We start from the raw sequence: 14,847 nt of genomic DNA, 5'->3' as shown, positions 1-14,847 counted from the left end.
AAGATGGCTGCTACAGCCCCAGACATCACATCCTCGCACAGTCTCACGTTCAAGGCAAGAGAGAGGGGATGCGTTCAAAGAGCTCCCCTTGCTTGGCCTTGCTCTTCATTTTCTAGAATTCTCTAGAAGATTTCTCCTTAAGTCCCGGGAGCCAGCCTGGTTCATAAGGCCAGCTCTTGCTGCCAGGGAGGGTGGGAAGGTATGAAAGTGGCCTCTAGCCAACGCAGTGGGAAGGGGGTGATTTTTGTTTCTCTCTCTGACACAGCCCCGAAGCTAGTTTCTGGTCTCCAGACAATAGTGTGCCGCCGTGAATGTATGAGAAGGCCGGTAGCATGTTGACACGAATTCAGACCCTCTGTGGCCCACGGAGAGACTTGAGCTTCTCTTTAGGCTCACCCCCCTAAGTAGACACAACGTGAGTCCTCAGGACTCCAGCCAACAGCCACTTGTTTGCTGAAAACAAACTTTATCTTATCAGCTCAACCCTCCTGATCTCCTTAGACAGGGGAGCAAAGTGTTTGAAAAGTCCCGAGAAGGTCAGGAATCATTGTCCCCTGGGAGGAAGCAGAGGCTGGGCCTGGGGCTTGATCTGAGTTCTGCTTGTGGGACAGGTGGCTCCTGTTTCCCTCTGGACAGAGGATGAATCGATCCAGATACTCGAGGCATCGTAAGAATCCGTGTCGCACGGTTTGCTAGCCAGAGGTGGAAAGCTGCTTGGAGAGAGCCTGCTCAACCTTGTGTGTATGCTGAGAGCCGGAAAGAACTTTCAGGAAGTGGGCTTTGGGTACCAGGTTGCTTCCGCTTGTCCGCAAGAGAGTAATGCGCGAGGGTCCGAGTGTATCCTTGGGTTCGCCGGTAGGAGTTGATGATCAGAGGCAAAAGAGGTGGCAGGTATTTTCAGGGATCGTTTTTGGGCAGCGGGTGTTTGGTGTGAACAAAAGTACGCGTAACAGAATTCTTTGGTCCAGGCAAAATAAACCTATGCAAACTAGCTTAAGGGGGGAAAAAAAAAAAGGAAGTCAGTGCATCCCAAGCCTTAGGGAAGGACACGCCAGCAGCTTGCAGGTCCTTAGAGAATCCCAGGGTTGTTCTCTCTGGGTCCCTCATCTGTCGCTGAACAGCTCCCCTCTTGCCTCTCTGCCTCACTGGTTTCCTCTGCTACCCTGTCGGTTGGGAGAAAGAAGGCCACCCACAGCAACTTGTAATTATAACTATCTGGCTAGCCACATACTTGCTTTCCCAGCTTCTCCAGCAGGTTGGGATAGCCACAGGATGCTGTCCGAACCAGTGAGACACAAGAGGAAATTTGCTAGCGGAGGAATGGGGTAGGAGGTGGTTCTGAAAAATATTTTGCTTCCAGATGAGTGACAGCTGAGCAAACAGAACTCTCTGTACTACTTCTTTTTTTGTTTTTTTTCTGCCATGAATGTGGCTCTGTGAAGACATGATGTTTGGAGTCGTGGCAGCCATCTTGTGACCATGAGGCAAAAGGCCTAAGGATTAAAAATCAACATGCAGACAGTGGGAGAGCAAAAAGACCGAAGAAACTTGGGTCCTTGATGGTATGGTAGACCTCTGCACCTCAGAGAGACTCTGAGGCGGCCTGGATCACAGGTGTACTCATGCATCAGTTGGATCTAGATGGCAGATCGTGCTACATGAATAAGGTTGCTGGGAGTCAGGTTCTGGTCCCTTGTGACCGGGTTGGGGATTGAGGGTGTGTCTACTATGTAGTTATATCTGTGTTAGCCATTTTTTGTTGTCAGTTTTTTTGAGTTTATTCATTTTTGACAGAGAGACCGAGCATGAGCAGGGGAGGGGCAGAGAGAGAGAGGGAGACACGGAATCCGAAGCGGGCTCCAGGCTCCGAGCTGTCCGCACGGAGCCCGACGCGGGGCTCGAACTCACGGACCGCGAGATCGCGACCTGAGCCGAAGTCGGACGCTTAACCGACTGAGCCTCCCGGGCGCCCCCGTGTTAGCCGTTCTAATAATCTAAGTAGGTACCATTGGTCAGGGGCTTACTATGTGCCAAGCATCCTTTATCCTCTTTACCTAAATTAACTTGATGACTTTGCCTAACAACGATTTCAGGTGGGGGCTATTATTATCTTCCTATTTTATAGACCAGAAAACTGAGCACAGAGTGTAAGTAGCTGGCCCAGGATACATAGCCAGGAAGTGAATTTAAGTTTGGAGGTCCGGCTCTTGAGCCGTCCCTCTTAAACTTGATCCTGAAGTGGTCCTCGGGCTCGAAAGATGGGTTTAGAGCAGGTTAGTAAAGAGCATTGCTAATGGGCAGGTCATCTGCGAGGGCAGGAGGAAGCCACAGAAATGTTTTACAATCGAGTCCTTTAGACATAATACCCCATTTCTTTGATTATCGGCGTTTCTGAAACCAAAATGTCATAAAATTGATCAGCGTGTTGGTATCTTTTCCCCCAAGAGCCGTCATTAAGTTGATCACACCTCTTACAATAGAGGAGATACGGTAATAAATACTCGTGTTGTACTGAAGATGGATAAAGCCAGCCAACCTTTACCACGCACACTGTTTACAGAAGTGTAACCGTGTACAGCACCGTGCACGAATCAAGAAGCAGAACACGATCAGCTCCCAGAACCCCCTCGTGCTCCTCCCCGGGGGTGACCCCTGTCCTGTCTTCCCATGGCATGGATTCGTCGCCCCGGTTTTAAAACTTTACGTAAATTCAATTGTACAGGAATTCTCTTCGATCGCTACTGATCCTTTCCAGTGATTTGTAAGATGTCCCCATGTAGAACCGGCTCATGTAAGCTGGGGAGACTCCCTCTGGAAGTCGTTTGCACCTCTACGGATGATGTGCAACAGATTTCAAAACCATCCTTTGGCTTGTTCGTGGATTCTCCTTCCCTGACCAGAAATAGGTGCAAAGGACAACGGTGTGAGCTCGAGGGCGTTTTGGCGTAGTTCAGTTTGGGGATCCAAGTTCGGCCTGTTGACAGTGCGAATAGCCAGGCACTTGGCTGGCTCGGTGGAGCATGTGACTCTTGATCTCGGGCTCGTGAGTTCCAGCCCCTCGTTGGGTGTAGAGATTACTTAAAAGTAAATAAGTAAATAAACTTGGGAGAAAAAAAAAAACTGGAAAATGTGAATGTCAAACGGATGTGGCTCCTGAAGATCGCTGGTTCCAGCAACCCTCCCTCCCCGCCGTGTGGTCCAGCCTTTGCACACCTCACCTACACTATCCTGTGTGCAGCGGTCACTATGGATGGCTCTGTGGTTCGGTCCAAGTACTGGGCTTTAGAGAAGCTTTTATTTTGAAAGGGAGATGGGAGCCCAGCGTGAAGGAAACGCACAACAGTCTCTTCCTTAGCTGCACCTGCACGGCGGGGGCCTAATGAGTTTGGGTTGATGGAGCCCAGACCTCAGGAAGGATTATAAATTCTCATTTGATTTGATTTGCTTCTAAAATACCTTAAGCCAGCTGTATGTGCCCAGCTGACCCTGGAGTCTTTGGCTGCTTTGGGGCAAGGTCTGGAGAGGCTCCCTCCTGTCCCAAAGCAGCTCCTCTCCCCAGTAGTGGCCGCCCTGGGTGGTGGGGGGGGGGGGGCTGCTGTGGTTAGGGCACATGTGTCCCCCTCCACCCCCTGCCTCTGTGACCTTGAATTCTCAAAAGGCCCCGTAACTGGAGGCCCCTTAATGTCTCCATTTTACAGAGGGGCAAGCTGAGCCTCCCAGAGATGGGTTAACTTGTCCTGAGTCCCTGCCGGTGGTTGGCAGAGCCTGTGTTCGAACCCGTGTCCCCCCCCCCCCCCCCCCCCCCCCCCCCCCCCCCGCCGACCCAGTTATTTATTGCTCTTGAGCTGAGTGAGGCGAGGGTGCCGGTTGGGGAGGTTTCTGAAGACTCCTCACTGAGAGACTGGAGAACCTGCCAAGAGTCAGGCAAGCGACAGAGCAGATGGGACAGTGGAGAACAAGCAAATAGTGACAGCTAACATCGTGTGGTGGCATTCTACACACAGCCTCTGTCCTAGCGGTTCTTAAAGCGGGGCCCCCAGACCGCCAGTACCTCCTGAGAATGTGTTAGGAATGCTGGTTCTTAGGCTCCACCCCAGACCCCCTGAATTACAAATGCCAGTGATCTCTGTGTTAACGAGCTCCCTGGTAATTCTGGAGCGCACTGGAGTTGGCCAGTCCCTGGTCTATTTTGAGCCAACAGCAACCCGATGAAGGGTTGATTGATGGATTGATTGATTGGTTTTTGACAGAGAGAAAGAGAGCGTAAGTGGGGGAGGAGAAGAGAGAGAGGAAGAGGGAGAATCCCGAGCAGGCTCCACACTGTCAGCACAGAGCCTGACGTGGGGCTCGATCCCATGAGCTGTGCGATCATGACCTGAGCCAAAATCACGAGTCGGACGCTTAACCGACTGAACCGCCCAGGCACCCAGAATTAAGTATTTCTAGAGCTCTCCCATTGTACAGCTCCACGGTTGAAACCTGTTAACGTCCTGTTGCTCAGTGTGTATACTCTTGGAGTTAAAACCTAGAAGAGGAGACCGTTAATAAACAGGTCAGCAGGCCCATCAAACTAATCAGAGCAGTTCAGTTCTAGGCGGGAAAGAAAGGGGCAGGTGGGGGAGGGGAGGTTAAGGGATGTTAAGCCCCGTGGGGCTGCGACCATCGAGACGAGCCCAGCTCCGCACGAGGGAAGGGGCTGGGGCGCCAGGGTGACCTAGAGCAAAGACAGAACCCAGAGCCGCAGAGCCACCAGCCTCCGTCCCAGGCCTCGCACACAACTCAAGGATTAACCTCTCCCCGTCTCCGTGGCATTTTTCACAATGGGGGTGTCTTTGAGCTGGGGGGAAAAAACCTCCTCTCGTATCTCCGACAACATGTGTTCAGACCCTGGTTTGCAGTGAGCTTTACACATCGTCTTGGTGCTTTAAGAAGCCAGCACACCGATACGGCGAAGCATGGCTGCCCAATAGAACCTTCTTCCCGGACGGAAACGCTCTGCGTCTGTGCTGCCCGATACGGGAGCCGCTGGCTTCACGTGGCCGTTTAGAGTCAGACGAATCACGCTAGAATACATGGAAGCCTTCGGGTCCCAGCAGCACCAGCCACGTGTCAAGGTGCCCCGTAGACACCTGTGGGTTAGTGGCAGTCATATCGGAAGCACAGACACAGAGGTCAAGCGTAGAGGCGTGAGGTTGAACCCTTATAGGTCAAAACTGGTAGAACGTTGGCAGCTTTCCATGGTACAGCCCTGATGGGAGTGCAGGGAGGGGGCGAGACCGATGAAATCCGTCCCCTCGTTCTGCAGGGAAAAGCCGAGGTCCAGGGTGCCTGGGGTCCCGCTCACCTAGCCGAGAGCCCGGATGGGGCCAAAACCCGGGATTCCTGACTCTCTTAGGAGTCGTTTGTCTGTTTGCTCAGGGAGTCTCAACTTGGCATGATTGACAGTTGGGGCCGGACCATTCCCTGAAGGGGTGGGGGGCTGTGCTGTGCGTTGCAGGATGTTTAGCAATGTCCCTGGCCTCCACCCACTAGCTGCCAGTGGCAAATACCCCGTCAGTTGTGGCAAAACAAAACCGAATCCAAGCATTGCCCAATATCCCTTGGTGGGGTCGAGGGGAGGACAGAATCACCGCGGTTGAGAATCACCAGTCGAGCCGAAAACAGCAACCGGTTTCCGTTCTTTGCCTCCGCTCGCAATTGACCAGGAATGGGATTTGGGGACCCGGAGACCCCCGGGGGCTGGCTTCCTCCCTCCGCGGAGCTGGGGCGCCCACGAACGAGGGCTGGCCGCCTGGGCTTACGGCAGGAGGCTCGACATGTGCTTACAGCCCATTTTTCTTTCCAGTTCCACCAGCGTCTGGGTCTTTTTAGGCAAATAACTGGCTTCAGCCCTAGAGATAATTAAACCCATCTTTTCTCCCTCTCCCCACCCCATCCCCTAAACCCTTTGGTCCATTCAATTCACAATGATAACATTGTTCGAGCAACACTGAGCACATGTTGGCACTGAAGTGTTTAATCTTGCGGTACAGTAATTCCCCTGCCCCACCCCCACCCCACATCTGTGCCGCGCACGATGACAAACGCCTGGCCTGCCAGCGGCCTCGCCTCCGCGCCTGGGTCTCTGGGCATCTAACAAGGAGGCAGTGTCTCCAAAGACCCTCTCGGAGCGCCCGGCGCTGGGACCCCAGGTGGTCTCCTCGGCAGCCCAAGTATTTGGTGGAAAGTTCGAGAGTTGAAGCAGCGGTTTCGGGGGCGGGGAGACAATGCTGCTTGTGTGCCCTCCGCCAGGCGGGGGGCTAGGGAGGGACGATGGGGAGACGACGGGCCAGTCTTGGAGCTGTCGGCCTCTCTCGGGGGCGGCTCTGGCCTTGGGCAGGAGCCGAACTTGCAAACTGGAGAGGGACCCGAGTGGGATGCGGTCTTCACTCGCCGAGCTTAGCGTGTAAGGAGGCGGATGTGGCGAACTTGCTGTGCTTCCGAGCTGTGTCCTTACCTGATGATCTCCGCAGCTGTGCGGGCGGTGGCCGTGTCCAGCGTCAGGGAGGGGGTCCTGCGGCCGGTGATGCGGGCACCATGTGGGTGTTCGGACCGGCTGTGTGGCTCTGGGGAAGCGACTTGACCTCTCTGAGCCTTATCGTCTTCATCTGTAGAATGGACCTGATTCACGTGCCTGCCTGCCTCTGAGTAGGGCTTCGATAAGGGTCCCGTGAGATCCTGTGTGTGACCCCTGTGACGCGGCATCCAGGCCCGCGGGAGGGCCTGTGTAGTCGTGGCCGTCCACCACACTGCCATCCGCCTGGCTGCTGTCAAGACGGAACGCCAGAAGACAACAAGTCGACCCTTCCTGGTGAGGACCTGCAGAGACCGGAGCCCTCGAGTACGGTTGGTGGGACGGTAAGACGATGCAGGCTCCGTGGGAAACGGCACGACAGTCCCTCGAAAAGTGAAAAATATAGTTACCGAGGCTCCTGGGTGGCTCAGTCGGTTAAGCGTCCGACTCTTGGTTTCTGCTCAGGTCACCATCTCGCGGTCCGTGAGTCCCGGCCCCGCGTCGGGCTCTGGGCTGACAGCTCGGAGCCTGGAATCTGCTTCGGATTCTGTGTCTCCGTCTCTCTCTGCCCCTCCCCCGTTCATGCTGTGTTTCTCTCTGCCTCAAAACGAAATAAACATTAAAAAAATTTTTTTAAAAAGATGGTGAATCTTATGTATGTTTTAAAATATTAAATGATTAATATTAAATTACATTGAATTGCAATGAAATAATACAATCTATAAATGAATATGATAATTAATATTAATAATGTATTACTGTTTTTAGTACTAAATATTAAACATAAAATTTAAAAAGCGATACGCATTACCTAGCTCAGGGATTAGGCAGGGGACAGAGCTTCGACCTAACTGGGCTTTTATCGGTGTTTCTCGAATCTCAGGACAATGGAGCGCTCTCCCACACCCCGCTGGGGCGGTCAAGGAGCATTTGTTGAGTGAGTACATTGGGGTGCGAGGAGACGCTGAGCTATTTTCCTGGAAGCGTGTATCATTTTACGCTTTTGCGTGCTATTCCTTCACTGTGCGTTCCGGACAGCGCCCTGTCTTCTTCTGGAACGGTTGCACAGCCGAATGCCAACCGTCGTGTTACTAAGAGAACCTTTTCCTCTGGGAGTAGTTGGGTACGCCTGTTCCACTTTCCAGAGCTCCCGATTTCTGGCGTGCCTCGGGCAGCTTTCCAGACTCCGTCATCTCGCCGGGTAAATCTTCGAATGAATGTAGAGCCATCTTGGAAGTTGACATGCCCAAGGCTTCCGGGCCACCGGTTGCCTTCCGACAGCTGCCTTGGTAACAGTCAGCTCCAGGGAGTTCTGGACGTGTGACAGAACCTTCCCGGTGAAGTATATCTCTGTAGGAAGGAAAGGAGCCTGGGTTGGAAGTTTTAGAGTCAAGTCAGGATGGGGGAGGTTTCTGACGCGTGGGATCTCGAGCAGTCAAGCGTCCTTGAGAAGTCAGTTCTGGCTTCTGGTTATATTGTGGACTCTTGATTGGTTCTCTTGCCTCCCGGAGCGTCATCTTTATTAAAGAGGCTCAGAACTGGAGATCTTTGGACCAGTCTGTCTCCTCTGCCCGCGGTGCCCTTCCCTGTCCTCTGGGGCTGGTTGTCCCCATCCTTCCTCAAGACTGGATTCACCGTCTTCCGTGTGAAGAAGTCCCTCATACGTAAACAAATGCACTGGGGTCTACAAACAGAAACTAAAACGAACTGTTCCTCTGGGGGCTGTGTCTCATTTGGCCCCGTTGCCGTTACCCCCACATTCTTGACATGGGAACAGTCAGGTGCATCTACCGAAGACCAGCGATTACCTGCCCGCTGACCTGCTGTCCCGCGTCAGAGTGTTTATCCAACAGAAACGTGTTCGCCAAAAGGCACGCACCAGGATGTTCCTCAAAGCAGGGTGTGTAACAGCCCCAGACTGGAAACTACCCTCAAAGAGGAGACGGGGGCCTGTACCCACAACGGGGTTCTATACAGCAGTGCAGTCGAATGACCCATGACTACACACAGCCACACGGGGGGAGGCTGAGTGAAGGACACAGACGCGGAAGGGTAAGCACCCAGCCGGCTGCGAGAGTCTGCGTGTCGGGTGTCGTGACCGTGGTCACCTGCATGGGGCAGAGGTGTTCCCTGACGTGTCAGCGGGTGGTGAGAAGGGACGCCCGGGTGGGTGGCTTCCTGTTCCCACCTGCCTCTGCTAAACAGATAAATGTCCATAAACACTGACATTCTCCCACCCAGAATTACCCCTCCCAGGACCAGCGTGGGGGTTATTAATTCCAGCCTTTTGTAAAAGGACACGAAAATCGGCTTTGGGGAATGGTGTTTCCCGGAATCCGTCTTCTTTGGACTTCTCTCTTGGTCTCGGAGATCTGGGCCCTTTTCATCTTTGAAAGATGAAAGTCTTGGTTAATGCCCGGGAGCTCTCTTAGCCAGTGGGGTGCTGGAGTGCAGAGGTCAGTGCAGAAAAAGCTAGATTCCTAGGCTCTGGGTTCCCTTTGGAAAGCTTTTCTGTATGGACAAAGGGAGATAACAACTCTAGGCAGTTATTTCAAAACCCAGGTCTTGGGTAATCAGGAATGGTGACGTGACAAGGAAATGTGAAGACGTATTTACTCCCTCAAAGTACATGCATTTCTCTGCTTTCGCGGCGAGAGCTGAACCGTCTTGACCCCTGAGATCGAAATGGTGTAGATTCTGTGCTGTGGGGCGACTGCCGTGTAAAATGGAAGCCTTGGAAATACGAGATTGGGAGTTTGGTTTGGACTTTGAATTATTAACTGCTCTTTTTTTTGGGGGGGGGGAGGAATGACTGTTCTTTCTTTGATAAATCACAAAGTTATTTTTAAAACCCACGATGCCGTGGTCTTAGGAAGCACAGGAGGTCCATGTGGTTTATGCTGCTCATTGCCCTGAAATAATTAGCGAGGGCAATTTGCTCAGAAAGCCGCCCGAAAGGGCCTGCGAATGTTTGCAAGAAATGTAGCTGGACGCTCGGTGCCTGTATCGTTTTAACAAAAGAAACCGTATAACCCTGATCGCTTCACTGTCTTCACAGGTGAGGTGCATTTTTATCTTAGGCGTTTAAAAGGTTATGTGTGCACCTGCTGCCACAGATTGAGCTTTGTGATTATGCATCAGTCTTTTCTCTCCTTGTTTGGGGGTGACTTTAGTGATGGCACCTGTGCTCATGTCGTGCTTATTCGCACATGTCTTTAGTGTTCGGTCTATCCGCACTCTGTTTCAAATACAGTTGTCAGGTACCCACACGCGCATAAGGCTCCTCCTTCTGCACCGACCGTCGTTCTCTCGGCTCATCGTTTGAGAGGCCCAGGACGGGAATTGGTTGTGTTTGCCCAGCATTGCTGTTAGGTGCTGACTCTGGACAGCTCAGCGAGAAAGGGCCGTTCTCATTATTGTCTCCGGGGCAAGGGGAGGCATGCAGAGGTTAGGGAACGCGGTCAAGACCACACAGCTGATAGACACAGCTGAGATTTGAGCTGAGCTCACCTGGTTCCAGAAAGTGTAAAGCTCAAGACCGTGGGCTTCCGGAGGCCAGCCACTCACTTCACTTGTAATCTTGGGCAAGTCCCCGAGCCTCCGGTTCCTCATCTGTAAAATGGGGATCCATCCTGCCTCACCAGAGTCGATCAGATGATGCTGGAAAGTGCCCAGAGCTGGTGCTTCGTGAACACCCAGAACTTCTGGGTTCTTCAGGCATCTTTGCTGCAAGCTGGGGGTTCTGCACCCACGTTCTCTGGGGGGACAGAGGCCGATGGTTGGAAATGGAGACTTGATCTGTGCAGTCTGTCGGCATGGGGGGAGGGAAGGGGGGCTGTGGAATGCCCCTCTCATATTCCACAGCCCCATGGGACTTAAATAGGACTGTGTAAGGAAACATTTCAGGGGCGCCTGGGTGGCTCAGTCGGTTGAGCGTCTGACTTCGGCTCAGGTCATGATCTCACGGTTCGTGAGTTCGAGCCCCGCGTTGGGCTCTGTGCTGACGGCTCGGAGCCCGGAGCCTGCTTCCGGTTCTGTGTCTCCCTTTCTCTCTGCCCCTCCCCTGCTTGTGCTCTCTCTCTGTTTCTCAAAAACAAATTAAAAAAAAAAAAAAGAAGGCGAGTACAAAAGAATACGTACCGTGTGAATCCCTGTTTATAATATTCAAAAACAAGGAAAACCAGCCTGTGGCTTGAGAAGTTGGGGAGAGCAGAGGGGTGCTGGGGGGTGATGCTCTGTCGATCTGGGAGGAGCTCCGTGGGGAGGTTCACCTTGACCGTGTGCAGAACCGCACACACGGTTCGAGCGCGTTCTGGACGTGTGCTGTCACAAAATGAGAATGTTCTGACAACAGGCACAGGAATTGGCTTGCGGGGCTGTTGGCTCAGCCACTGAGATGCGTGGCTGGGATTTGGTGGGGCCTGGGTTCGAGTCCCGGCTCTTTGGCCCCGGGCAGGCCACCCCACACCTCTTGGGTCTCAGGTGCCTTCCCTGCCAATGTAGCATTGTGCCCACCTCCTTGGATGACCTGAAGGTTGAATGAGCTAGAAGGATGACAGAGGACCGGCCCCGGGCATTTCCCCAGTGACAGAGTCGAGGGTCTTTGCTGTGCCCCCTCCCGAAGCTCCCGTGGTCCCCAGTGGGCTGTACTTCCTAGAAGCTACCACAAAGACCCCTCCCTCCCCACTTCCGCATAGATCAGAGTTGGGGGACTGGTGACGCGTGCCCATCACCATTGTTTGCCACCCAGCTCAGCCTTGCCCGTAGACCGGGTCAGAAAGGAAATGTTCTACAGATCCAGTGGTTTCTGGAGAGGTCATTCCTGTGGCCAGCTCTCCACATGTGGCCTAAGATTCCAGCACCTGCCATTCAGGGGTCACCTTCCCGAGATCTCTCCAGTGACAGGGTCACTCCTGTGCCCATCCAGAGCCCCCTGGCCTTGAGGGCTGCTCCTGATGAGTGGATAATTCCTCAACACCCCTGCCCCCATCGCAGTATCTTTCAGAACTACTATTAAGGTTTAAAACAGATTTTTAAAAAAAAAATTTTTTTTAATGTTTATTTATTTTTGAGACAGAGAGAGACAGAGCATGAACGGGGGAGGGGCAGAGAGAGAGGGAGACACAGAATCGGAAGCAGGCTCCAGGCTCTGAGCCATCAGCCCAGAGCCCGACGCGGGGCTCGAACTCACGCGAGATCACGCGAGATCACCCGAGATCGTGACCTGAGCCGAAGTCGGACGCTCAACCGACTGAGCCACCCAGGCGCCCCCAGATTTTTTTTTTTTTTTTAATGGAGATCTGTAGGAAGGGCCTTTGGGCTGCCACTGTTGGGGACCTTCTTCCTCAAAGGCGTTCACGTCCTGCTCGCAGCCGGGGTAGCCCTGACCCAGCCTGAGAGCTTCTAGAGTTCATTAAGCCAAAGCTCTAGACCAAGCTGGCATGTTTCTCCTCTCTTCTGGCCAAGCTGGTTCCACTATTTTCCCTGCCTGTCTGGTCTCTCCCCACCCCTCCCCTGTTCCATTTTGGACCAGAGGATGCGTGCACCTTGGGAATCACGGGTCCACTCCCAGAAACACCCATTTTGGGCTCGTATCATTGGGGCGTTTATTATCGATGCAGCGGGTATCATACCGGAGGCTAGGATCACCGCCAGAATGAAGCAGGAGCACTGAGGCCTTTGCCTTACTTTATCCAGAAGCCGTTTTCAAAAGCCACGTCCCCTGACCTTGCCGTTCACCTCTTTTTTCTGCTTTCACTCTAAGGCTGTGGTTGTAAACCCTGGTGGCCGTTAGAAACATCTGGGGTGGGGCGCCTGGGTGGCTCAGTCGCTTAAGGATCCGACTTCGGCTCAGGTCACGATCTCACAGTTCGTGAGGTGGAGCCCCGCGTCGGGCTCTGTGCTGACGGCTCGGAGCCTGGAGCCTGCTTCCGATTCTGTCTCTGTCTCTCTCTGCCCCTCCTCCCTCCCGCTGCTCGCATACCCACGTGCACTCTTTCTCTCAAATATTAATAGACATTAACAACCCCCCCCCCCCAAATAAACACTCCTGCTTATGAGAATTCGGTTACTTAACTCTCACAACAACCCCCGAAGGAGGACTATTGTCCTTATTTTTAGATGAGGACATCGAGGTCCAGAGAGATGACTTGGTACCTCGTGCAGGCCAGCTCCTTAGCGGCAGAGCGCGGATTTGAACGCAAGCCTGAGCTCCCGTGAACCCGAGTCTGTCCAGGGTCCCTGGGACGGCTGGGTCTGTGCCCCACTCTCCCCAGCGGGTTGATGGAGGCTCATTGCTGTCGTTCGAGGCGACCGTAGGGTCTGTGGCTGCGACGCCACCCCCACCCCCACCCCGGCTGCACCAGGTCAGCGGGAACGGGCAGGTGGCACCTGGGGGGCCCGGCGGTGGGCAGGCTGGGACGCTGAGCCACGAGCGTGAGAGCCGGTTACTAACGAGCTTTCGGTGCCCGCGTGTGCTTTCTTCCTTTCTAGTGGAGCACGACAAAGAGTTCTTCCACCCACGTTACCACCACCGGGAGTTCCGGTTTGATCTTTCCAAGATCCCAGAAGGGGAAGCCGTGACCGCAGCCGAATTCCGGATCTACAAGGACTACATCCGGGAACGCTTCGATAATGAGACGTTCCGGATCAGCGTTTACCAGGTGCTACAGGAGCGCTTGGGCAGGTGGGTGCTGTGACTGGTCCCTGGGAGGCGTCCTGAGCGTCCTTCAGTGGCAGAGGAAGACGGGGGTGGCGGCCAGGGGATGGGGCCAGTTTGGGGCAGGGGGCAGTCGTGGCTGCTTCCGTCACGGGTCACCCACCGTGTGCCAGGCCCCCTCCACGGAATGTATTTTTTCAAGAAAGTTGATGGTGTATGTCGCTGTGTCTTAAAACTAGCCCCTGTCAGCAGATTGAGTTAGGAATCGGAGACAGCCAGGTGAGCCACGTGGGTATTTATGGGGGGTCTGGGTCTGGCATACGTTCATGGGCACCGAGGGGACGCGGGTAGGGAAGAGGGAGAAACATTTTGGGGGGAGGTCTACCCTGTGCCTCACTGCGAACCCCAGCCCATGAGGTCAGGCAAGCAATGAAGGTGGCCGTTTGTAATAAAATGTTAGGGGGGCAGAACCTGACTAACCAGGCAGAGAGAGACCTCAGGCTTCCGAGAATCACGAAGTCAGGAACCAAAATCTTGCATTGATTTAGTTTTGAGGTCTCCCGGGGGGTAAGAAGGCTGAGAGATGGGCTGGAGCATCGAACAAGGACATGATGGGCTCCCGAGGTGGATGTGACCCAGGCGGTGACACCCAGCGGTCGGCTTTCAAGATGTCTCAGGCTGGCAGACTTTTATCGTCTTCTATCGTCGCACGATGCCATTTCGTCAGTAACTAATGGAGGGATTCGTGGCGCCTCCTGATGGACAGCCCTTATTCGCATGTGCAGCGGGAATGGGGACCTGTCACCACACTAGGGACCTAGGAACCATCACCACCTCCCCAAGCACCGCCACGTTAGGGGTCGTCTTAAACACCAAGAAAACCGAACTCTTCTTTCTTACTTCCACTGGTTTGCATGTGTAACCTCATTCCGCGTGCACCGTAGCCCTCCGGGATGGGGACTCCTCAGTGACGTGGGGAGAATTAAGAGCTGAGAGCAAAGGGTGGGCCGTTTCCCCCCACCACCCAGAGAGAAAGTGGCCAAATTAGGGCTTGAGCCTGGGGGGGGGGGGGCGGTATACAGAAAGTGTTTCTTTTGAAGATACAGGTTTGAGTAGCTAAGACGCGCGGACGTCATAAAATTCAGACGCGAGAAAAGCAAGGAACGTGAACATTGAAGCTCCCACCCAGCTCTGAGTCCCAGGGGCCCGTCTCTCAGGCAGCCTCAAGTTCAGTGCCGTGAGCTTCCCTGAATCCGCAAACGCGTGTGTGCGAGTGTGTGTCTTTCCAGGGGGTGTCTCTTCATATTCTCCCTCCTGCACCTTGCTTTCTTCGCCTCACAGCAAGCCTTGGGCGATCCCGGGTGGGTTCACACAGAACGTCCTTTTTCTCTTTGTCACCATGCCGTGAGGGACTTAGCCAGCTTCCTGCATGTGCGTGGCGGGTTCCGCACCTCTCTGTGTTACAGGCGGACGACACGTTTTTTTTAGGGACGCATTATTTCACGTCCATCGTGTCTGTCAGATACGGCTCTAGAAACAGACTTGTGCGGTCCGAGGGTACACGCGTCGGCAACTGATAGGTTTTGCTGAACGGCTGTCCTTGAAGATCATGTCCGTTTATACCAACCACATAGGA

The 14,847-nt window shown here is 53.8% G+C and overlaps 1 protein-coding gene across 3 annotated transcripts in view; it reads left to right on the top strand.

The window, feature by feature from the left end:
• Positions 1-14,847, top strand: part of BMP7 (bone morphogenetic protein 7) — a 167,344-nt gene that overhangs the window by 20,594 nt on the left and 131,903 nt on the right. For all 3 annotated transcript variants that reach the window (XM_058686045.1, XM_058686046.1, XM_058686044.1), the window contains exon 2: positions 13,046-13,238. In XM_058686045.1, coding sequence (XP_058542028.1) covers positions 13,046-13,238 — 193 coding nt within the window. The remainder of the gene's footprint in view (positions 1-13,045; positions 13,239-14,847) is intronic.

The sequence above is a fragment of the Neofelis nebulosa genome, chromosome 9, assembly GCF_028018385.1.
Source record: "Neofelis nebulosa isolate mNeoNeb1 chromosome 9, mNeoNeb1.pri, whole genome shotgun sequence".
NCBI classification, from domain to species: Eukaryota; Metazoa; Chordata; class Mammalia; order Carnivora; family Felidae; genus Neofelis; species Neofelis nebulosa.
Note: the sequence above shows the minus strand (reverse complement) of the source record. Positions and strands in the feature narration are given on the sequence as shown.